The 25038-nt window shown below is 39.6% G+C and overlaps 1 protein-coding gene across 1 annotated transcript; it reads left to right on the top strand.

The window, feature by feature from the left end:
* The first annotated feature begins 83 nt into the window (after positions 1 to 83).
* On the top strand, positions 84 to 25038 carry LOC139738973 (palmitoyltransferase ZDHHC17-like). Its single transcript, XM_071649590.1, has 14 exons — positions 84 to 161; positions 4824 to 5109; positions 6261 to 6483; positions 6780 to 6844; positions 8170 to 8332; positions 9934 to 10059; positions 10378 to 10517; positions 12258 to 12358; positions 13382 to 13503; positions 15020 to 15176; positions 16513 to 16596; positions 17514 to 17671; positions 19676 to 19779; positions 22047 to 25038. Exons 2-14 carry the CDS (start codon positions 4832 to 4834, stop codon positions 22210 to 22212), a joined length of 1887 nt encoding a protein of 628 aa, XP_071505691.1. The 5' UTR covers positions 84 to 161; positions 4824 to 4831; the 3' UTR covers positions 22213 to 25038.

The raw sequence follows: 25038 nt of genomic DNA, 5'->3' as shown, positions 1-25038 counted from the left end.
TTAATCAGTGGCATGATTATGAGCGTATTGCGTACAAACGTTCGTACACCGTACGTACGTGTAGCTAGTGTCCCGAGGTTGGTGCCAGTTCTTGCACGGAGGAGTGGCGTAAACACGGTGTACGGCACGAATAGCACCACAAATACTTAGAACTTAAGAAGGTAAGATGGATCCTAACTGATGTAAGACGGCTTGTGTTTGAAGTTATACGTCATTTTTATTAAGAATCACGTGGAAATATTGTCTATGTTTTTGTTATCTGAATTTTATACGTCGTGTGCCGTATTTCTTTGCATGACACCACACTCTAACGTTACAACGTACTTTTATAATAGACGGGACTGAAGAAACTGAAAATACCAGTGTGCAGTAGGTAAGTGAACCGTGAGCAGTACGGCAAAGGTAGTTTAGCTACTTTTATCAGGTTGCTAGTTAGTGGAATCAGAAAAGAAGATGAAAATAGTCGAAAGTTTACATTATGTTAACACTTAGTGTATCACTGTCACTGTCAGTGCTATCCCATTGTTTATCCCCCTCAAATAGTCGTTACATGTTGTGCATGCTAGGGCCAGAACGAAGTAGCTAGATCCGAGCCGAGCGAGGGCGAGGCGAGACGTCGACCTCTATCCTGTGATTATTAATGATCCATGTAAATGTAGGGTCTATCCTATGTGTTGCTGTACTGTGTAGTCCATATCAATAGATCAATAAATAATGTCATTCAATTCTAAAATCACCAGTAGGCCCTATTTCACATCTAGGTTTATTAGATCTAGATCTAGATCTATAAAAACTAGAACCCTGGTAAGCTAATTTTATATCCATACATGTACGTTAAACTTTATATAAATTTTGCATGACATGCTACTGGACAACATGGTGTCTTGGTGATTTATTTTACAGATGCGTACATCAGCTCTGTGTAAATTAGTATTCTAATGACATTCACTGTGGGCGGGAATTTCTAGACTAGCCAGAGCCTTGCCTTACCGGTACCATGTACGTACTAGGTTCTATAATTCTACAGAGCGTTTTGTGGGCCGAAATTGCCAGATATAGATCTAGACCCTAATAATAATGATGATAATACTGATAATGATAATAATGATAATAATAAAAAAAAAAAAAATAAATAATAATAATAATAATAGACGACTCTTATAAAGTGCTCATTCTACCGAAAAAGATAAATTTACTCGTGGCGCTGTGGAACATGTATCACGTTTAAACAGAGTATCACAGAAGATCTAAGAGCAAATCAATAAACAAACAAGAACATCTGTACACAGACACTTAATTAAAGGCGGTGAGTTGGCTCAGTCGGTAGGGCGTCTGCCTTTGACCCAAGCGACCCGGGTTCGAACCCGAGTCTGGACTGAGCAATTTTGTGTGTAATCATATTCATACTGTCCCCTCTAGCAAAAGGTAAAACACTATGTCCCTCGGATAGGACATAAAATGGAGGTCCCATGTATGAGAGAGTCACAACTCATGCACATAAGATCCCGCTTCACTCAATCATCCCAAAAAGCAGGGCGTTTAACCCGGTGAAGTGGTCCCACCCCATGGAGGACCAGCTTAGCATAGCTGATTACGAGCTTTCCAGTCATCTTCTCGGATGGAAAATGAACAAACAATCAAACTTAGCTATGTACATTCAGGTAAACACACAATATTTATTGTCTGTTTGAATTGAAAGGTAGGTCTTGAGCTGGGGTTCTTTTTGAAACCATCAATAGAAGGTGCTTGTCGAAGAGATATTGGAAGGCTTCCCCTAAAGTTTTGGGCCAATAATGAGAAAGCATGAACAAATGTAGAAATGCTAAGATTCATATGTCACATCAGATTGAGAAGACGATATCAATTTATCACAATTTTTTTCGCGTAAATTGTATGAAATGTTAATGTGAGACCTTTTATGATACAATGTGAAATTTGAGCCTCATTTGCTGTTTTTTTTTTTCTTTGTCGTACGCTTGATAAAAAATGTGTACGGTGAACCGTGGGTATGAATAGTGATTCTGGTGCATGAACAATATGTGACCGTGCACCTCAAAACGAACAAAAAGTCGCACACACTGATTTTGCGTGAGGACTGAAAATAAGTGAAATGGGTCAACCTAGCCGAACTTGACTTTTTCATATTTTCTGAAAGAGCGGGTCTTCTTTTACATTATGCAAAAATTTGGTATCATAAAACGGGCAGGAAAGTGTGTTTTTTTAGCAGTTTATCTCGAACATTTTTGGTAGAATAGTGTGATTAGGTGTGTCTTTAGAATCCCTTTTTCATTTCTGAAAAACCTTGTCCACTCTTTACTTTCAACTCTAATAACTTTTGAAAGGATAGTGCTACAGCTTTGAAAGTTGGCATTGATTATGGACAGAATGTGTTAATGAGGCGTGCTTAATTTCAGTTTAATCTGATAATCCCTTCATTGCTGTTACTCTGGTGGTTTACTTTCTGATTTTTGTCCCATTCATCGCACAGTCAGCACGGTTTGGTAAAGATTAAGCGCTTCAATAGACACTGTACTTCAGAGCCTCTTTTCTCAGTTCACACTTTTCCTGAGTTTGTGCTTTCTTTCCAATATTTAGATAGGTTAGGAGAGTCCATTTGATTTGAGTTATACATCATTTTAAAGCTTAAAGTCTGTTCTTTCAGAATATGGTCTTAACTAAAAATTCATGTCTGGCGACTTTTTGGTTGTTTTGAGGTGCAGTGTCACATATATGTGAAAGACGTCAATTATTTATAACAAAAATCATATCCACAATTGCATGGATGATGTGATTTTCCACCATGCTATATAAAAAGATAATTTTTTTTTTTTTTTTTTTTGTAGAGGGGCTAACTTGAAGTACAGTTCCCAAAAATCAGAATGAATGATTAAAAAAATTTTGCAAATTTTAATTTTCTGTACGTTGGTGTTATTTTTGCTTTTATCTTCTGAGTACGGAATTCAGAGCAACAAAGAAATAAGCGTTCGATGATACAATTCACTCTCCTACAACTGTAATGTTACACACACACTTGTTGCTAAAAATGATATTGTATTATAGTCATAGAACAAATAATACAGTGAATAATATTCAAAACTTCTGAAGTGTAAGCATTACAAGAGCACGTTTAACTTGTTGAGGATGGACTAATTTTGCTACAACACACATTTCCCATAGACAATTGCCTGAGTACAGAGACCCCAACCCCATGCACCTTCTGATCTGGAGATTCTCCCACCTGAAACCCCTAGCAAACTGGAGACTCCAAATTGATGGGCGTGAAGCGCACATCACAAGTGCGAAGTTCTTTTCGGCTGGGGACCAGGGCCCGCTTCAGGGCCCTGGAAGCTGTAGAGTTCTACAGTAGATGCTCTCTCATGCTATCTCAGGCTTATTCTTCAACATACGATGACACTATACAAGTTAGAGATCATTTCAAGCGGGAGACACAGAGCCAGGGCGGGAGAAATTAAATCTCAAGCGGGAGAACGGGAGATTTAGCAAAAATGGGCTTTCGGTGGGAGATCTCCCGTCGAAAGTGGGAGAGTTGGAATCTCTGCGAGTATGCTCGGGACTCGTCCTCGGCGGGTTAAAACCTTTGCATGAAGGAGTCTAGAGCTCTAGAGTAGCTTCAGTTTTAGGTTGTGAGGCACCAATGGGCCGAATGCATAAAACAAGCAATTGCTTGTAAGCAATTGCTTGTAAGCAATTGCTTCAAGCAAAAGCACAAGCTCATCTAGCAAAAGGTCTAGCTCAAGCAATTGCTTAAATCCATATGCATAACCTTTTGCTTGTGCCCATACCTTTTGCTTGTCCCGCACAAGCAATTGCTTGCGTTTTCAACAATTGGGACGTCACGCCTGTGCGAACACAAGAACAAAGGCGAGTGTGACAGCATGTATTTTAAATGGTATGTGTGTCTCAAACCATTTCCTGACATAGCAGAAGAGCTATGAAATGCACACACAGACTCACACACACATCTATACATACACACATACTGGCTGATTCCCGTCACTGCTTATAGTAGCCCGGATCTGCCAGATCGCACGTGGAGAGAGGTCTCCTTGCTCTCCACCGAGTCAGACATCCTACCTGATTTTCATTACACTTTGCGTGCTAACCACTGGACATTCCCGTTGTTGAAACCAAAAAGTTTCTTACATTTCTTAGGGGTAATTTCTTGTAGATTTATACCACTCCTGCACAAGTGTGCTCTTTCTTTTATGAATGTGAAAATGATACTTAAAAGGGAACGTCCCAGTTAAGCAAAAGCTCAAGCTCATTTTACAGAGCTTGGAAAATCGTAAGCAATTGCTAGCAAGACCAAGCAAAAGGTATGTTTTATGCATAAGTTTTTAAGCAAATGCTTGGCCTCTAAGCAATTGCTTCCGAGCAGCAAGCAATTGCTTGTGCTTGCTAGCAAAAGCTTCTGCTCGCAAACAATTGCTTGTTTTTATGCATACGGATTCGAGTAAAAGGCTAGCACAAGCAATTGCTAGCGTTTATGCATCCGGCCCATTGTGAGGCACTATCACTCTTGAAGAGTGATTGTGTTTTGAGCGATGACATGAAAGTCAACGTCTATATTAATGTCCCTATGAGCAATTTGGTTCAAATTTACGTGAGTGATTGGAAGTAAACTAGATATTTTTCAATATATTCTGTAATTTAATTCAGTTTGGTTCAGTGGATATTGAGACATCTACAGGGATACAAAAGCATGTTAGCACCCAATTTTCTTGGCGACAGCAAACATTGTCTTTGTGATTAATTTCTTTGCTGGCTGTCTTTTCTTTATTTTTTTACTTGTTGTTTGCCAGGTTTAATCATGATGGAAGAAGTGAAGCCCTACCCGGTACAGCCTTCGAGCCAAATCCCGGGTGGGCCGATGTTCTTCGACCCCCGCTCCGCCGAATCATCAGAGCCAAAGTCGGAGAACCCCAAAAATGACCCCGAGCAGATGGACATCATCAAGGCCACCCAGTACGGCGTCATCGACCGCGTGCGTAGGCTCATCGAGGAAGGCTACGATGTCAACCAACCTGACCAAGAAAATGTGACGCTGCTACACTGGGCAGCCATTAACAACCGACTGGACATTGTTAGGTACAGTGGGCATGCATACCTTGACCTGATTTGACAGTTTGCCTGTCTTTTTCCTGGTCTTTCTGTGGATCCTTTAAGACTTGTTATTATTGAGTGTTTCTTACAGAGGAATGAAACCTAAGCATATACAAACCATTAAATATTAGCAAAACAAATCAATGAAGTTTCAGCACCGAATCTCTAAAATTCATAACTTTTGAATGGATCATCCTTATTTACTCAAATTTCAGTGATGTATTCTGAATGTATTGCTATGTTAACTCAATCCACATATGAGTTCCATTCATCTCTAAACATGATTCCCTCTTTGGAAAAAAATCAACCTGGTCAAAGACAAAAAACGAACCTCTGGTACTTGTACATGTTTATTCTCAAAGAGCAAAAATGTCTACTGTGTCATGTCCAGGTGTTATCTTTCATCTCATTTTTTTTTTTTTTTTACATGTGCATTCAAAATCAAAGAATTATAACAATGCATTGCAAAATGACATATTTCTCTTGATTATTTCTGTGTAATAAGTGACTGCTAACACCTTAAGTTTTCATTGCTGGCACAATGGCACCCCCCCCCCCTAAAAAAAAAAATGTATTTGAATGAGCATTTACCATGAAGTGAAATCATTGTTTCAGTGCGTAGATCAGATCTGACATCTGTTTTTGAATACTCATATTACCTCTGATCATATTTTACATTTTCATGGCACATAAATGAGTACAGCATATTGACTGTTGAAATTTTGACTATAATACAACCTTTTGAATGGAAGACTTTTTTTTTTCTAACCGAGCAATGAGCATTGCTAGCAAACATAAGATAAAACCCAAAATAAATAATCATACATTCAAAAAAAAAGTTTATAGGAGGTAGTAGAGAACAAGCAATCCCATGCAGGCTAGTCCTTTCACAATACTATGGAATACATTATTTTAGTATTTGTGATTATGAAGGATGCAATATTTACTGTAATTACATTTCAACATAACCAGTTTTTAAGTAAAATGATTCAAACGTCATTCTTGCAAGATATTTTCTTATTGTAGAGTAACAATATAACATAATTAATTTGGATGAGTCACCAACGGGGCACTAGTGTGAGCAGCCGGATCCTGTCAAACTCCCTTTCCCTCGCTCTATCTCTCTTCGTGGGCAGGTACTTTGTCTCCAAGGGCGCCATCATCGACAAACTGGGCGGGGACCTGAACTCGACGCCGCTCCACTGGGCAGTGCGCCAGGGCCACCTTCCCATGGTGGTGCTGCTGATGCAGTATGGTTCCGATCCCTCTCTGAGGGACGGGGAGGGGTGCAGCTGTATCCACCTTGCCTGCCAGTTTGCTCACACCCCCATTGTGGCCTACCTCATTGCCAAGGGACAGGTGAGATGTTGTTGTTGTTGTTTTGTGTTCAGTGTCGTTTCCCATTCTCTTAGGAATAAGTGAGACTGGTGGTAGAATGTAGTCTAGATTCTAGACCTTTTGTATGATATATTTTTACCGTAAAACCATAAATTTTCATGTGCTTGAAACTTTTGTGAATATCTCAAAGAGCCAATCTTCGTGACAGTAAAATGCGCATGAAAGTTTTTGTTTATTCAATGTATTGAATGCCAGTCACCAATTCACAATATGTGTAAATTTTAAAAGTTTGTTGTCATTTTGTGTTGTTTTGTCAGGATCCCAACATGGTGGATGGCAATGGAATGACACCACTGATGTGGGCATCATACAAAGCATTTTCGTAAGTACTTCTAAGAACCTCACCCGTAGGCTCGAATTCATGAAGGTGGTACAATTGAAACCAGGTTTAAAGCATGGACAATTTGTATGGAGCGCCAAATGCCGCATGGCCTATTTCATTATTAAATTAGGCATTTTGTAATGAAATAGGCCATGCGACACTTGGTGCTCCATACAAATTGTCCATGGTTTAAACCATAATTCGGTTGTACCACCTTCATGAATTCGAGCCTTTCTTTTGTCCCTTTTGCTACCCTGAAAATTAGGTTCTTTTCATGAGCAGGTACACTTCGAGAGTTAATTAAGATCTTTTCTTAGAATAATAGAACAGGAAACTTCTTTATAATGGAGGGGGAAACATACTATAGATCTGAATTTATCCAGACCCCCCCCCCAAAAAAAAAAAACAAAACAAAACAAAACAAAACAAACCAAAACAAAAAAAAAAAACCAACAAAAACAAAAACAAAACAACTGTTATTCTGGGTACAAAAGGGTAGCATATTATCAAGTGACATTGGGCATCAATAGTTTTTCATTTATTTGTGAAAAAACTCAGGGATGTATTTCCATAAGATATCACATGGGATGTTGAGTGACATCATTCTTTAATCATGCACGATTTTGTGATGTTTGCAAAAGGGATGGTATACTGTATGACTTTTTTACCAGTCGCTTGCTATCAGGAAAATTTTGTGCACACCAAGAATGAGAGTTTAGTAGTACTGTAAAGCTTAAAATAACCTGGCCCAATTCTTGTTCCTTTTACAGAAATCTCTGGAGCATAGTTGTAGCGCATGGTCTCTGCTTTCAAATTATGAGCTTAGCTGATATCTACAGGCAAAGTATTAAATGCCTTGGTGAAAGTAAAAGGAAGTAAAGCACATTATTTTTTTTTTCAAGAGCAGATTACAGATAAAACAACACATAACTCCACCCACAGCCAGGTTGAGTAATCCAATACGAATTTGTATTCTATGAAAGGAGTGATATCTTCACCATCTCACATTCAAACTCTATAGGTGACGCAATGCTGTGAATTCCTGCTCAACTCGCACATTTCTTCAAATAAGTATCACTAGAATCTTGATTTTCACTCATGAAACAATGCTCTCTTTGAATGAAATGAAAGACTTGATGTAAACTATTACAAACTGGAAGTACATGTTGCATGGTAGGGATAAAGATGGGATAAAGATAGGAATTCTACAGAAGCTTTTGTGTAGGATTTTTTGTGTGTTTGTTTGCTGACTGGATATCGGAAGATACTAAAGTACTTTTATGTTTTATCTATGTGCTCTGTTTCAAATACCCCTACCTCCTCAGCATGGATCCGACACGCCTCCTCCTAACCATGGGGGCCAACCCAAACCTCCAGGACAAAAAGTTTTCCAACGGTGCCATCCACTGGGCCGCAGTGCAAGGCAACATGGCTGCCATCAACGTCCTCGTCAAGTATGGCGCAGACACTTACCTCGAGAACAAAAATGTAAGTGCGACTCTCATCAAAATGACTGAGATAAATATCTTTCTTTTTACTCTCTCATTTTGATTTATATGCAACACAAATCTACTTGACAGATGATAGGGGTGGGGGATGATTTATTGGATTCCGACGTTGGACAACCAGTGTTGGGGAACTGGTTGCCCAGAGCGCAATACTTTTTTCCTTTCTTTTTTTCATCTTTATTGAAAACCAAAGCCATTATGTGATGCAGCGTGTGGTAACAAAGTATACAGTCATACCACAGTGTACCACATTGTACAGTGCCGTCTAGTGTTCACACAGAAAATGTTACACATCGGGATCATGGCGGCCAAAATAGCGCACCCGGCAAGAATAATCCTAATACAATACTGCCCTGTTATGAAGTATTTCAAACTGTTGTTACAATGAAAATGATGGTATTGATAATGATGCTCTTTATGTTTTCAAAGTATGTTATTACAATTTGGAACATTTATTAGAAAGGAGATCATCTTAATCCACAAATTTGTCCTACGATGGCTTATTTTACATCTTCAAATTGGTAATGCTTGTAATAATGCAGTGCAACTGTTTGTGTGTGGCACTGAAGTCTGGTGGAGAGTGAGTGATAAGCAATGCTGGTGGAATGACATTGCCGCACTGCTGAGCTCATAATTGCAACAGAATTTGTGTTCAATAAAGCAACAACAAAAAAATGGGAAAAAAATCATTTGCACTCCCATTTTGGTAACATGCTCACAGGGTACAGTGCTAAAAATACCACAGCAATTCAGCAAAATGTTAGGTTTCTATTTTCGTACCCCAAGGTAAAAGTAAAGAAAGGCATCATTTTAATAGTAAAGAACAATATCCAAGTCTTTGGTGAATTAGTGAAAAGCTCAATCTATTTGTATGTGCATATTCTTTACACACATGTGCTTTGATATAGGTACATATTTATTGGTGCATATTTGTAAATCTGTATTATGTTTATGTTTGTTTGTGTTGATTGTATGAATGCATGTATATTAGTCTGCAAGAATGTACATTGCAAGGGTTCAGAATAAAATTTTAAAGTGCATGTAGTGAGTTTGCGTGTGTTTGTGTACATTGTTCCTGAATAATTGTACAGTTCGACCTGATTATCCGGCCTCCTTTTATCTGGAAATCTCTGTTATCCGGATGCATTCACGCAGTGAAGGACTTTTTTTTTTCATCCAAAAATTGAGAAAAACAGTGACTTTAAACTCATTTCAAATTTCTACAAAACTCACACGATTTACCTGCAATATTCCTGACAGAACTAACGTAAATTCACACCACATTATCATCGTAAAAGTAAGCAGTCATGACCACCGTTGCGGGGTACGCTACCTGCCTAGCTGCCAGAGCACTGGGATGGCAGCTTGGACGGCAGCTATACATTAACGTTGTGTCTCCCATATCCGGCTAATTCGCTTATCCGGATGAGCGCCGGTCCCGACATGGCCGGATAATCGAGGTTGAACTGTAACTACTAATGTGTGAATGTCTTCCAAACGTCATTACACTGTATATGCAGGAAGTCTTATTTCAGTTGTTAAGCACGTGTACACGTGTCTGAATTGTTCTCGTTCGTGCAGCACCAGACATGCTTAGATCTGGCCAAGATGCGTCGTAACGGCTACCTGATAATGAGAATCAAAGAGTTCCGTGGGGAGGAGGTGATGGATCAGACGACCTTCCTCAACAGGCTGAAGTCTAACAAGGTAATGGTTGTCATGGTGACAACCACTTTGCTTGTGATGTTGCAGGCATCTGCTGCATCAATTTTTTGTTTGTTTGTTAATAGTGGTTGGGAAGTCTTTGATGTAGTTGTTCGGATTTATTGTGACACGAATTGAAGACAGTTCTTGAAGCAAACAGAACAAGACACATACATGTATAAGTAGCAAGATATCGACAGAGAGGATGGAATGTAAAATGAGAAATCTGTACAAGTAACCTTTTTATCCCATGTTCTGATTTTTTCAATGTCATTAATTTGAAGATAAGAGAACATGTCTTCTCCCCTCTCTGTCGACCAGGATGTGAGAAAACGAGTGATGCAGTCCGTGCCTTTCCTGGTCCTCTTCCTCATGGGGTTCATCCCACAGCTCTCCCTACCCTGGTGGGCCAAGCTGCTCCTGGTTGTATTGGCCTACGTGGCAGTCTACGGCCTCTTCAAGTGAGTCTGCTGAAAACTCCTTCCAAAATAAAAAAAAAATATATATAAAAAAATGATATCTGATATACTGTAAAAGTGAAAATGTTCGCGTTGTTGAAATTTTTGCGCATTCGTGCAACCAGAAACTATCAAGTGCAAAAATAAGAGCATGCAAATATTTCTGCTTGCCATATGTTCCAGTAATTGATGTCTTGATTCTGCGGAATTAAAAAGTCTTCTTATCCAGCTCAGTGCAAAAAAATTAGTTGCGCAAAAATATCCAATTTTACAGTACGGAAAATACTTAATATGTGATGCATCACCACGGAATCCATATACATCTAATGTAGGAAAATCACTTCTCAGTTTTGGACACATATGAATTCTCCAGATGATAAGCTTTGAATTGATGTATAATTTGCCCTACTAAATAGATTGAAAAAAAAATAGATAAAATCAGAAAATTGTGAAGTTTATTGCCACAGTCGGCTTTCCACACATTTTTCTGCCTTTCTAATCTCTGATTTTATATGGGTAATGCTGTGACATGCCACATAATAACAAACTATTTGATATAACAAACCTTTTTTGTTGTTGTTCAAGTGAAATTAAATGTAATGTATCATTTTAGTTTCATAGTTTTTGTCTGCTGATGCGTCAAACTACATTTTCCTGTACCAAACAACTCTTTGATTGGAGTTACCATTGTCATGATTTTATAATATCTGTTTGGTCGATTTGGAACGATAATGACAGAGCTGAGAAGATCCCCTCAGACTTCTCTTTTAGAAATGTTGTTCCATTCTTATTTTTCACCTTGGTAGTCTTATTTCATCATTCTTTTTTTTTTTACCTAGGTAGTTTGTTTATTTAATTCTTTGTATTCATCATGCCATGTCATGATTTATTTTTGTTTTCATTCATATTCTAGGACTAGAACAAAGGCTAGTACTAGTTGCATGAAGATATATTGTCAAGTGCTCTTTGAATTGGGTCCTATACTACACGTAGTTGTATTATAGAATATGTTTCTAGTCCTTGCAAATTACAAACCAGGGCAGTGGCCTGAATGCCTATAGCAAGTCAGTAGTCATGCACATAAGGTTTCACCACTTTGGGCCCCCCCCCCCCCCCAACTTTTTTCCCCTGAAGTGTGTAAGTGGCACTAGAAAGAAATGGATAGAGACCTTGAAGTGTGAGCAAGGTGAGGTTATGTTTTTTGCGCTGAGGACCTTTTTTTTTTGCTTGTCAGGTGAAGAAACCCGGAAGTGGAAGTTTTTTTTTGCTTGTTAGCTCATGAAGCCCCCCCCCCCCCCCCCCCCCCCCCCATTTTTGAAAATGCTCTGCCGGCCCTGGTAGTTGCATATATAATGGCACCAGCTAAGATTTGAAGATGCCCATGACATGTGCACCTGTCACCAGGGGCTACTACCATGATAAAGTTGTTTACATTCAAACCAAGAAATTTGCAAAATAAAACAATTTGGCTGAGAAAGTTGAGATTTGACATTTACACATGAATTAGAAAGCCACTATCCTGTCTGACGTAAGTCGAGGCTGCTTTAAATGCCAAAGTTCAGTAATTGACTTTTCATTAAGATTGTTACTGTAGTGTTTCAATTTGTTCCACTTCTGTGAATGCAGTGTTTTCTATGCTTGACCGTGTAAGAACTTCTCTTTTCAAGAGAATGCAAAGAGAATGCAGTAGATATTTTATATTAGGCCTGATATCGATTTTTTTCAAACCCTGGCTTCTGCTAGATCCTTCTTCGACCACCGGTTTGGCGAGTTTGTGTCCATCTGCATCTCCGTGGCGACCAAGAGCTACCTGTATGGCACGTATGCCCTGTTCCTTTGGACATATATCCTTTTGCAACTGAAAACATGTTTACACCAAATAGTCTTTTGCCAGCGAACTGTTGTGACCAATTGAACTTTGAGGTTGGCAGCCTTGAAGTGGCTTGTAGATTGTATGTGCAGTTTACATTGCAGTCCTATTAAAAAGTCTCACATATTTTGTAAAGTGTGAAACTCACACCTCAGATGTTTTTGTCATGCTCACTCGGCTGACCAGGGTCCCATTTCATAGAAAGTTCATATGATAGCAAGTCTTGCTGGAATGGCAATTGTCATAGTAACGACAAGAATCCAGCTTTCTGATTGGCTGTTGCCATTGGAAGTTGCCATTCCAGCAAGAGTTGCCATCCTAACATCTTTTATGAAATGGGACCCAGATTTTTCTCTTTTCTCAAAGAAAACGACCTGGAAAACAAACAAAACAAACAAAACATGGATTTCCAAATGCAAAAAAAAAAAAAAAAAAAAAAAAAATCCCATTTTGAGAATATACAGTGTGTATTTATATACTTTATATTTGCTTTCATCAGAAGAAGCTAAGATATTATTTTAAAGTATGACCAGATTGCACAATTTGCAGCATAAAACTGCCAAGCTCTTTTCATGGGAGGGGAATACACCCCGCCCCCACTATCGCACTCTTTTACAAATGCACCTTTGTACAGTGCATGAAGGCATCACTTTATTGTTTGTTCAGTAATTCTATGACCTCTTCATCAAATTTGCAGAGTTTCATTTTTTGCAGTGAAGTTATCTTCTGGCTTTGGCTGTGTCGCCAAAAACAAATAGTGAATGTTCATTATTATTTATGCAATGGAGTGATATATCTCACCTTTTGCCTGAAATGTGAAGTCTGATATACCAGTGTTCCCATGATCATTCACTCTGTGTACGATGTTTGACTAATTATATTCAGTATCTCCCGATGGGTATCTACCCTTCAGAGTACACAGTAACATTTGAATTGGGAGGATAGAATACTAATGGGATGATAGAGAGGTGATGGTTTCCTTGACAATCGTATCCACTGCAACCTTTGTGGCACAATACTCTCTTTTGCCTGTCATCGGCCACAATGTTCTACCAGTTCTATATCACGATGAAGCGGGACCCAGGCATCATCAGCTGTTCGCAAGAGGACAGAAAAAGGGTTAGAAGCATCATGGACCTAATACACATGGACATTCATCGTATCGTTAATTAATTCATGCACCCGTACATCTCAAAAGCCCCACAAAGACATTTTTAGCATGCTTCACTGCTTTGATCCCATGATCGTCACCGCCAGCAAGCCGGGAGAAGAACAAGACGGAGATTCGAGAAATCTAAAACTTTATGCGCTGAAGAAAATAACTCACAAAAATCAAGTAAAGTGAACGTGCAGTTGTGGTGTATGTTAGGAGATCTTACCTCAAACAATTTCACTTGGGAGAAGCAGGCAGTTTTTAAAAGAAAGCTAACATTTTGGCAGAATGATTGTCATTTGTGATCTCAATGTTTCACTTTTCTCCAGCATATTCCAGAGCAAAAAGGGACGGTAGTGGTAGAGAACAGATATGTCTTCCCATTAGGCAAGGTCTTATGCGTGTGCGAAAATGTGCGAATCAGCAATTACCCATCTTTTGACACAAAATTTGTAATGATCTCAGGTTTGCTGCTCCTCATCATCTGTATTTATTCAAAGACATTTCCGTCTGAAAAAGGCACATCAGCGAAACAAGACTGAAATGAGGGAAATGATTCTTTTGTTAGTGACGATACATGATTACACAATCGTTATTGTCAAGACACCTGAATGTACTCATTAAGATGCACGTAATCATGTGTCGGTGACGATCATTACATCAAAGAAAAACTGCCGTGAATAGTCCATGTGTATTAGGTCCATGGAAGCATTCAAGTTTTTCATTTCCTTCCATTCTTGTGGTGATCCATTTGTTTGTTGATATGTGATCTCATATCATGTGTCGGTGACGATCATTACATCAAAGAAAAACTGCCGTGAATAGTCCATGTGTATTAGGTCCATGGAAGCATTCAAGTTTTTCATTTCCTTCCATTCTTGTGGTGATCCATTTGTTTGTTGATATGTGTGTTTTTGAACCGTGGAGTTTTTAGGGATCACTGTACTTCTGTGAAGGAAAAAAAATATACTTGGAAATGAACCTTTACAATATTTTTTTCTCTTTGATGGTATTATTGGACAGGTTCCCATATTCACTGACACTGGATATGTTCTGTAATAACAAATTTTTGTGTTCATGAAACTTTTGTGACTTTTGCAAGGAGCCAAGATTCACAATTACATAGTAAAATGCACAGGCAAGTGTTTTCTTCACTATGCATTGAATGCCAGTAGCAATTTGCCCCAAGAGGCTGTTGGCTGCGATTGATGGAAGTTTTGTACCCACAAATATTTCTGGTTTTACAGCTGCATCCCATCAGCAGTTTTTGTGTAAAGCTTGAATAGGAAATGCAAAAAATAAGAGAACTCATATATTTTGGGAGATGACAAAACATAGTGTATTAGTCTTATTATTGAAATTACATTCAAGTGAAATAGTAGAAATAGCTCCGTGGAAAAGAAAAAAAAAGATGTTTGCCTGAAGTTTCCATGTTAAAGAGGTAGAGGAATTTACCCCTTTGTGCCATTGTCCTCCCTTCAGACAATCATCGAACTTGCCGAAACGGGTCAGCTGGAGCTAGAAAGATTCTGCACCACATGCCTCATCAAGAGACCAATCAGGAGCAAGCATTGTGCCCACTGTGACCACTGCGTGGCACGGTTTGATCACCACTGCCCCTGGGTGGACAACTGTGTTGGTGAGTGTCGGTGTGGTTGGAGTGAGTGTGGGTATGGTGAGTGTGGGTGTGGTGGGGGTGAGTTTGGGTGTGGTGGGGGTGAGAGTGGGTGTGGTGGGGGTGAGAGTGGGTGTGGTGGGGGTGAGTGTGGGTGTGGTGGGGGTGAGTGTGGGTGTGGTGAGGGTGAGTGGGTGTGATGGGGTGAGTGTGGGTGTGGTGAGGTGAGTGTGGGTGTGGTTGGGTGAGTGTGGTGTGTGGGTGAGGTGGGGTGAGTGTGGGTGCGATGGAGGTGAATGAGGGTGTGGTTGGGCAAGTGTGGGTGTGGTGGGGGTGAGTGTGGATGTGGTTGGGGTGAGTGTGGGCGTGGTGGGAGTGAGAGTGGGTGTGGTAGGGGTGAGAGTGGGTGTGGTGGGGATGAGTGTGGGGCAGCATGGAGCAAGACTTGGGGAAGGGCCCTCCATTGTAATGTTTTGGTGTGGGTCAGCAGGAGACACAACTTTGAGAGATGATAATGACTGAGCAGTGCAAGCGTTGATAGTTGGGAGGATAAGTGCCTTTATTTGTGAATTGATGTGATATATGTGTATATTAAATGGTTACATAAAATGATTCAGTTGTGTTAGGATTAGGCGGCTAAGTATTGTGATTAATTCTCCTTGTAGGGCAGACATGGATGGCTATTTGACTGTTGGGCAAGGTAGCGGTTTTAGACAAGGGCGGTGAATTACAATGTACGTAGCTCATTGGTAGCATGTCTACTTCACGATCCCAAATGACATGCATTTTATTCCCGAGTCCCTCTAAGCAGTGTTGTGTGTAATCATCTCATCCTCTCTAGTAACAGGCAAAACACTCTGTCCCGCGGATAGGACATAAAATGGAGGTCCCGTGTGCGAGTGGGTCACATCTCATGCACGTAAAACATCCCGCTTCATTTGTTCATCGCAAAGAGCAGGGTGTTTAACCCAGTGAAGTAGTCCCAACTCACATCCAACTGGACCCCATGGAAGACCAGCTAAACGTAGCTGAATATGGGCTATCCAGCCATCTTTAGATGGAAGTCAATCAAACAAAGAAGCAAACAAGACATTGTAACACACAATGGTGTAGGAATGATGATGATTGAGAATGAAGATCAAATATAGGTTGGATTGATGATGCTAAACTCATTTAATTCAGTGGTTTGTGGATACTGCATCCATGACATTATTTTCCTTCTGTGCTTTGTGAAATATTAAATCATTCATGTTTAACCTGTCATGCCTCTCATTTAATGAGAGTCAGATTTAGGCTCACTCTTTTGCAAAAGCATTGCTCTGTGTTTCTCATCATTCTTGGTGTCTGGTCCTTTTCCCAGGTGCTGGTAACCATGCCCACTTTGTGCTGTACCTCACAGCTCTCATCCCATGCCTGAGCCTCTACTTCTGGGCCTGTATTAGATGTGAGTATATCTGGATGAGAATTCCCTTACCTTACCTCTTTATGTGCCACGTTCGCGCATCTGACTCTGTCGATGGCATGCCAAGTTCGCATATTCTGCTCAAACGCACAAACCTGCCCAAGCCGATCGATAAATCGCCAAATGCCACAGTACAATGAAACCATTTCAAGCGATTCCATTTCTGTCACATGTAGCTTTCATTTTATGTGATGATTAACTATCAAGCAATGTTCCCCACTGGACTTGAGAGTAAATTATAAGTTTCTGTCACTGTTTTGTGTACAAAAGTCATGCCTCTACAATAATGTAGCTCCTGGTCATTTGATAGGAAAACAATCACAAATGTGTTGTACTATTTGCGTCAAAACAAAACTTGGCATTTTGTCTACATGTTTGCTCATAACATGTCCAAGGTAACAAAAATCTATAGAAGTTACGTGGACTTGAAAAACAGAAAGTTTCTCTCAGCATGACTACATTGTTGTCGCAGAATAATGTGGCACACAGAGGGTTTACACCATGGCACTTTAAAGAGTTATTAAAGCTGTAACATTGTTCTCAGAAGGGCTCAAAATTCATCTTCACCCTTGGAATTTGCTCGTAGTGTATCGGGCATTGTAACATGCTGAGCGGGTGCGGCGAAGGATTTTAATTGTAACATCAGATCTGTACAAGGAAACAAAAACTGTGAGTCAATCATGAATTGACAAGAGTCAATGGACATTAGATTGACATCAACCATAAGATATCAATATTTGCTCAAACAAAATTGCACAGCTGACGACAACAGCGTGTAATAAATGCTTTAAAACGTATGTCACATGATGAGCAGTTGACCAATCGGATAGCTAAATCCTTTTCAAGTGGTGGGTAAAAAGAGTAGATTACTATGAACTGCACCTTATGATTCCTGGCAGACTGGAACGTGGTCTGCACTACTTCTTTTGAGACGGATGGCTTCTGGATCTACCTGGGCCAGGTCATGTCCTGTTCCCCTTGGATCTTCTGGACGAGCCTCAACTCACTGCTACACGTCACCTGGGTCATTGTCCTCCTTTTTAGTCAAATCTACCAGGTAGGTTTGGATTGGTTCTTACTCTGTAGTCAGTTTGGCCATGTTAGCTTGTGATGATTCTCCCTCTGTTGGCTTCTGCTTTACCAGCTGAGTTTGGGTTGACTTTTCCTCCTTAATCATTTGCAAATTCTTCATCATTAACCCGTTGAGGACGAGTCCTGAGTATACTCGGGCCGGTGTCTATGGGAAATGCATACTGTAGCAAAATCAGTCCGTCCTCAACGGGTTAATCAGCTCTATCGGATAGGTTTGGATCAATTCTCTCTCTTAAGTCGGGGATGCCATCTTTGTTTGGCACTTTTCTTCCTCCTCAACCTGTTGAAGACTAGTAAGCAAATAATCAACGTTGGTGAAGGTGATGGGACAAACTATCACTTTTGAGGCGATCTGGATGTAGCTATCTTTCCGAAGCGCAGCTGAGGAAAGATAGCGTACACATTCAGGAAAGTAAGAGGAAGTGATAGTTTGTCTCATTGCCTGAAACTAAAAGTTGATTATTTGCTTTATATTCCACATCTAGGGTCCTAGAAATTCCCATTTTATTCCACATCTGAAACCATTTCAGCTGTCTAACTGGTATCCTTAGGGCTTAGGCTAGCGAACGGTAACGTGTGCGCGTAGATGACAAAACAATGAATTTGCTGCGCGCATCGCGCGGCACCGAAGTGAAAGTGCGTTGCACTGTGTACTATCAAGTGACCTAGGTCACATGATAGTCCACAGTGCAACGCACTTTTATTTCGCGTGTACTCATCTTGCGTTGGGACTATTTGGACTGTGTGGAGATCAGCGAAACAAAAGGGACTATCAACATAGAGTGTAACGAACTTTTCTTCTCAGGTGATGTGATGGGCAAAACTACGCTTCATCACGTGATCAGCTCTGGACCAATCCTATTGCAACATTCTTAGTATGTGGAATATAATCCTGAATATTCTCTGGCAGGTGTTCAACCTGTTGAGGACGGACAGATTTTGCTACAACACGCATTTCCCATAGACACCAGCCCGAGTATACACAAGACCCATCCTCAAGAGGTTTAGGGAAATGCGTGTTGTACGTACCAAAATCAGCATGTCCACATCAATTTTATCAGCTCTACTAGGCAGGTTTTGGTCAGTAGCTCGTGCTTTGTTAGCCATGCTAAGTAGGTGTACATAGAATTATCATTCATTATTACTTAGCTCTACTTGCTGGGTTTAGGTCAGTTGTTCCTCATAAGTAAGCTCTATCAGGCAGGATTTAGTTGGTTCCTCCTCTTAACTCTGCCTGGTGGTATAGGTGGATTCTTTCCTGTTGAGAATCTACCAGGTAAGTGTAGGTATATCCTTCCTTGATTAGTCAGTTTTACTAGGTAATTTTTGGTTAGCTTTTCCTCCCTAACTCTGCTAGTTGGTATGGGTGGATTCTTCCCTAACAAGTCAATTCTACCAGGTAGATTTACAGAAGGTGTGTTCTCAAATTAGTCAGTTCTACCAGATAGGTTTAGGTGTATTCTTCCTTAATTAGTCAGTTCTATCAGGTAAGTTAGGGTTAGTTTTTCCTCCTAACACTACTAGAGGGTATGGGTGGATGTTCCATTTGGTTCACTTTTCCTCTATAACTCTGGTATGTGATATGGATATATTATTCCTTAATTAGTCAGTTCTACCAGATAGAATAGGTGTATTCTTCCTTGATTAGTCAGTTTTACCAGGTAAGTTTGGGTTGGTTTTTCCTCCTAACACTACCAGGTGGTATGGATGGATGTTCTGTAACATGTCAGTTCTACCAGATAGGTTTAGGTGCATTCTTCCTTAACCCTATTTTAACTGGGCTATTTGAGACCAAGTTTTTACTGAGGGGGGTCAATTTGACCCCCCTTCAGATCTCAGCCCCTGATTGCACGATCACTGCAGAATTTTGCCTGAACATAGAGCCGGATGTCAACTACAAGATTGTACCTATTAATCCTCACTTGCTCATTATAAATTTATTATCATTTTACTTTTTTCCCCCCGACAGATTATCTGGCTGGGTGTGACCACCAATGAGAGGCTGAATATTTCCCGTTACAAGCACTTTGAGCCCATCCCAGACAAGCCTGGAAAGTACAGGAATCCATTTGAGTAAGTCACTTGGAGTCATAACACCACATTTTTATACAGGGGAAACTCGGTATAACGAACACTGCTATAACGAGATATCGGTTATTACGAGGAAATTTTCCCGGTCCCAAATTTCCTTCCACACAAGTCTATGTAATATGCTACTCTTGTAGTGAGATCGGCTATAACAAAATAATTGCTATAACGAGATAAATTTTGTGTCTTCCAAAGAAAGAAAAACATAGCCAATCAATGTATACATGACATCATCATGACGTTTAGCAGGTGTGAGGCAATCTGATGCTGTGATTGGCTTTCTACGTAGGGAATTCCCCATCTTCACACACACGCAATCATAATGTACATACAGGATGTGTCACATACACACACAGCATTGTGCAGACCATATATATATTCCACATACCCATACCATAACCACATACTAATCCACAGACGATCTTTCAATCGCAAGCTATATAATTTACAGATTCAAACATCTACAATTAATAAGAAACACATTCTTGATATTGGATTTCATTGACGAAAAACATCTTTTTACCCATAAAGGTGAGTAATTCCCTCACACACATTATCAAGTTATCAGTATTGATTGAAAGATGATGGGTAGTCCCACATGTGCAAATTAATGTCTTTATGTTATGCTTTCTTGTATGCCTACTGATATAATGAGATATCGGCTATAAAGAGGAAAATGACTCGGTCCCGACCATCTCGTTATATCAAGTTTCCACTGTATCCATATCTCCTACCTCCCCCCCCCCCAAAAAAAAAAAAAATAAAAAAAAAATAAAAAATCACGAGCAACAATAATGATTTCGTCTGTTGAGAATGAGAAGGGCTTTAAGTTGTCTCGGTCACTATGGGTTTAGTGACAACTTAAGGCTCTTATCATTCTCAACTGACGATTTTAAAGTGAAAACGATTGCCTGAAATCTACCTGCAAAGCTCATATTGAGTCTAATGAACCATCCTGCAAGAAGCATTTACAACTACATTAAAAGTTTGATGGTGAAAAGGTTCTTACTCCATTTTTGTGAATTTGAGATATTTGTGATTACTCTGTTGCGGACGAGTCCCAGGCAAGTGTCTGTGGGAAATGTGTGTTGTAGCGAAATCAGCTAGTCTTCAACAGATTAAAAGCTGCTATAATGGGGGAAGCTAGTTAAAAAATGAGGAATATCTATGATTTTCACCTGTTGAGGACGAGTCCTGAATATACTCGAGCATGGGTCCATAGGAAATAAGGTGTTGTAGCAAAATCAGCCTGTTTTTCAATGCGTTAACTTCAAGAATATTCCTTGTTTTATATAACAAGTGAGGTACACCTTATGACAGGAAAAGTTTTCATTTTGCTTTTTACTTTCTCAACCCTGTTGAGGACGAGTCCTGAGTATACTTGGGCAGCGTAACCCGGTCTATGGGAATTTATGTTGTAGCAAAATCAGTTCATTCTCAACTGGTTCAATTGTTTTGCAATTGGGGCCTAACTTTTATATTGCAATGATACTCTTCAAATATCTCTATATGTCCAGACACAGGAATATGAAAGCCTCTGTAATATGGGAATTACTTTCCTGTCTGTTAGGGAAGTGAGTTTGCTCAGTCTGTAGCACGTCTGCCTCACGATCCTAAGGACCCGGGTTCCAACCCGAGTCTGGACTTTAATAGCAGTGTGCTCCGTAATTATACCGTCCCCTCTAGCAAGAGGCAAAACACTCTTTCCCCAGGATAGGACATAAAATGGAGGTCCCGTGTGTGAGAGAGTCACAACTCATTCACGTAAAAGATCCCCCTTCATTCATTCATCGCAAAGAGCAGGGTGTTTAACCTGGTGAAGTGGTCCCACCTCACATCCAACTAGACCCCATGGAAGACCAGCTTTGTAGCTGAATATAGGCTCTATGGGCTATATGGAAATGAACAAACAAATGAACCAACAAGAGATGCTTGATCACGCTGGTCACTCTTTGAAATCTACCTGACTTTGTGGCATGAATAATGGTCGCTCTGACATAACCAACTTGGAAACAGAGAGGGTAACATATATTTTGATTAGTTCATTATAGTGGATAACTGCTGAAATTGCTTTCCTGCGACAGGATTGAATCTTTGCGAAGCACTTTGATTATGAAAAAATAATTTCTTTTCCTATTCCGCTCTATGTCTTTTATCTTGTAGAGAGATATTTCATGATATACATTTGTTGGTGTTTTTTTTTTATATTTCTTTATAGTCATAACCCTTATTGTTTTTGTTCTTTTGTACAGCCGTGGGGTATTCAAGAATTGTGTAGATTTTTTCAGTCTTCGCTGCCTGGGGTTATGCCGCCCTCTCAAGGTTGACTGGGGCCAGCAGTTCACCGCCGATGTCACGCAATCCTCCTCCTCCACATACGTCAGCGTCAGCAGCCACGAAAACTACCAGTTTGTCTGAGAGCGACGCGATGGCGGCATTATGTAAATATTGTTGAATACAGTTTGCAATGAGTGAGTATAAAGCTGCACTTGATATGTGGCTTACCCTCCCCTCTCCCTTGCTCCCTTTCTCTGAAATAAAAGAAAGGGAATGAGCGCAACTGTAAAGGCCAAGCAAAAGATTCTGTATGTAATATACTGTAACAGCAGAAATTTTTGCAGGCTTGAAACTTTTTTCTACTTTGCAAGAAGCCTAGTGCAGTTCGACTTCGATTATCTGGCCTCCTTTTATCCGGAAATCTCTATTATCCGGATGCGTCCACGCAGAGAAGGACTTTTTTTAAAATCAAAAAATTGAGAAAAAACAGTGACTTTAACATCTTTTCAAAGATCTATTTCAGTAATTTCATAAGATGTGCATGATAGGTTTCTCAATATCTAATGAAGTAAAACATGTATGATTTTCACATAAAGATATACTTTATTTTTGTGAAGAAGGGACTACAATTTTGCGCAGGCTAGCATAGATTACACCACCGTTGCGGGGTACGCTACCTGCCTAGCTGCCAGTGCACTGGAAGGACAGGTTGGACGGCAGCTACATACATTAACATCGTGTGTCCCATATCCGGCCAATTCGCTTATCCGCATGAGCACCGCTCCCGACATGGCCGGATAATCGAGGTCAAACTGTATAGCAAAAGTGAAATGCGCTCAAAAGTTTTTGTCTGCACATTGCATTGAATGCTAATGGCAATCTGTGATAATACATGTAGTTTCATCCGTAGAAAAAGGCATTCGGCTCCAATTCACCAAAGTTTAACGCTGCAAATGTTTCTGATTTTATAGTACTGGTGCATCGAGTGCAGTCTGCATGCCTGGTTTTTTAAACCAGCTGGCGTATAGTTCCGTGAACCCATCGACAAACACAAGAGTTAAAACTGTTTCCTTATGTTTTCATTGTTTTTATTATTCAAATTGTGGAGAAATCCAGATGAGATGGACGCTGTTTTGTTGCTTGTGTGAGGTTTAAGTCTGCTTCACAAGTGTGATAATGATCCTCAGTGCACTCATGTGTACATATCCAAGGACATTTTTTGCAGCTTTCTCAGGCTCGCTGGGTGTAAGTGTTGTGACTGCTGTGCATCTGTTTTGCACACTCTACATGTACAGTTATTGTATTATCTGTGAACTTCACCCAGTATCCCATTTGGAGTACAATGACACAGCACTGACTACAGATTAGCGTAGATTAGATTTGATAGATATGAACAAATTACTGAAATGAAATTATGCAGTTGTGCAAATCTGAGGGAGAAATGATTTTACTTGAATTTTCTATGATGTATTGTTAACTTGAGGATCAAAAAATATAGTTAAGTGATTCTGAGTTTGTTGATAGAAACTCTCCAACTAAAACGAACAACGGGTACGACACATTGACTAAAACAGTGCTGAGATGATAGGGAAGTATCTATTCAACCTCTAACGATGTATTCTAAAATGATTTGCTAATGATTATGTGAGTATGATAATTGATGGGCCTTATTCCAAGAGTATCACATTATTTTTTTGTTTTTATTTTGTCCATGTGATCATAATAGAAGTGCTTGTTCACTTCAACAGTTGCTGCTTAATGAGAAAGACCTTTCTTAGTATGAAACTTCTGCAAATTGACAAACACAAATAAACGATAATGAAAAATTTGAGGTAGAATAGTTAGGTGTTTTCTCATAATCTGTCTTCATGTTGTAGAACTGTTAACAGGGAAATGATAGAATTTGAAGAGATTTCACTGAGAGATTTCACATACACAGTTGATGACAACTTAACAACAATCGCTCTCTCACTAATCAGAAATACAAAATAAACAAATAAATAAACAAACTAACAAACAAACAAATAAACAAGTGTAGTTAGACGTAGAGGAACATTGTAGCAAATAGAACAGAAATCATATTTTTTGTTTGTAATAGTTTATGTCTCTATTTTAAAAAACTTTTATTGCTATGCAATGACTCAGAGACAGATCAATGTTTTCATCGTTTAATACATATTGTACATGTTTAGAAGTAAAGAATACAAGGAGGCTGCCTGGTGGGTTTTTGTAAGCCGTTTAAACAAATCTTGGAGTATTCTCATATGTTTGTACCTCAATGCAGGTGTCTCTCGTGGAACAGTAGGTTTTGCCTCGAATGGCTATGTCAAAGTTACCTTTCAGATAACAAATTGGACTCAACAAAGTGTAGGATTACAAGTGCACAAATATTGCTTGTATCTTTTCTTCCTAAGCATTCAGAAGAAGCACAAAGTTAATTCTTGAGAGTGGCCCCTTTAATCCGTTGGTTTCATGTCAGAGATGACACCTTACAGCAACTCATGATGGCGCTCTTCTAGACAAAGATTTGATAATTAATAATATTATGTCATGAGTGATGTTTGCAGTGCAATTTCTTGTATATTTTAGTCACGCGCAGTGCCGTGTGTAGTCCATGTCTTCTAAATGATTTTGTGTCCCTGAAATACTCTATTCAGCTTGTAAACGCCATTCGCATACTTTTCTCAAGCATATACACGTATGTCATAACCACGGGTATATAATTGTCTTTTTTTTCCCCCCGAAAGATTGTTTATTGTATTTTTCGATTGCAAGCTTACTAATACATTGGATGGCAGATGAATTTTTAAGCTTTTTTTCTGGCAAAACCAGAAAAAAGGCGTGCCTGTATGTTATGCAGATTTTTTCTTTCTGACAGAAGACCAAATATAAAATTACCACTTTAGGCAGTGGCTATTTTTAATGTCTGTACTCTGCTGATGATGTGTGTAGAAATAGTAAATTAAA

Source organism: Diadema antillarum, unplaced genomic scaffold (assembly GCF_040938485.1).
Source record: "Diadema antillarum isolate AM-2024a unplaced genomic scaffold, OU_Dant_1.0 seq00000778_RagTag, whole genome shotgun sequence".
In the NCBI taxonomy this organism is placed as follows: domain Eukaryota; kingdom Metazoa; phylum Echinodermata; class Echinoidea; order Diadematoida; family Diadematidae; genus Diadema; species Diadema antillarum.
Note: the sequence above shows the minus strand (reverse complement) of the source record. Positions and strands in the feature narration are given on the sequence as shown.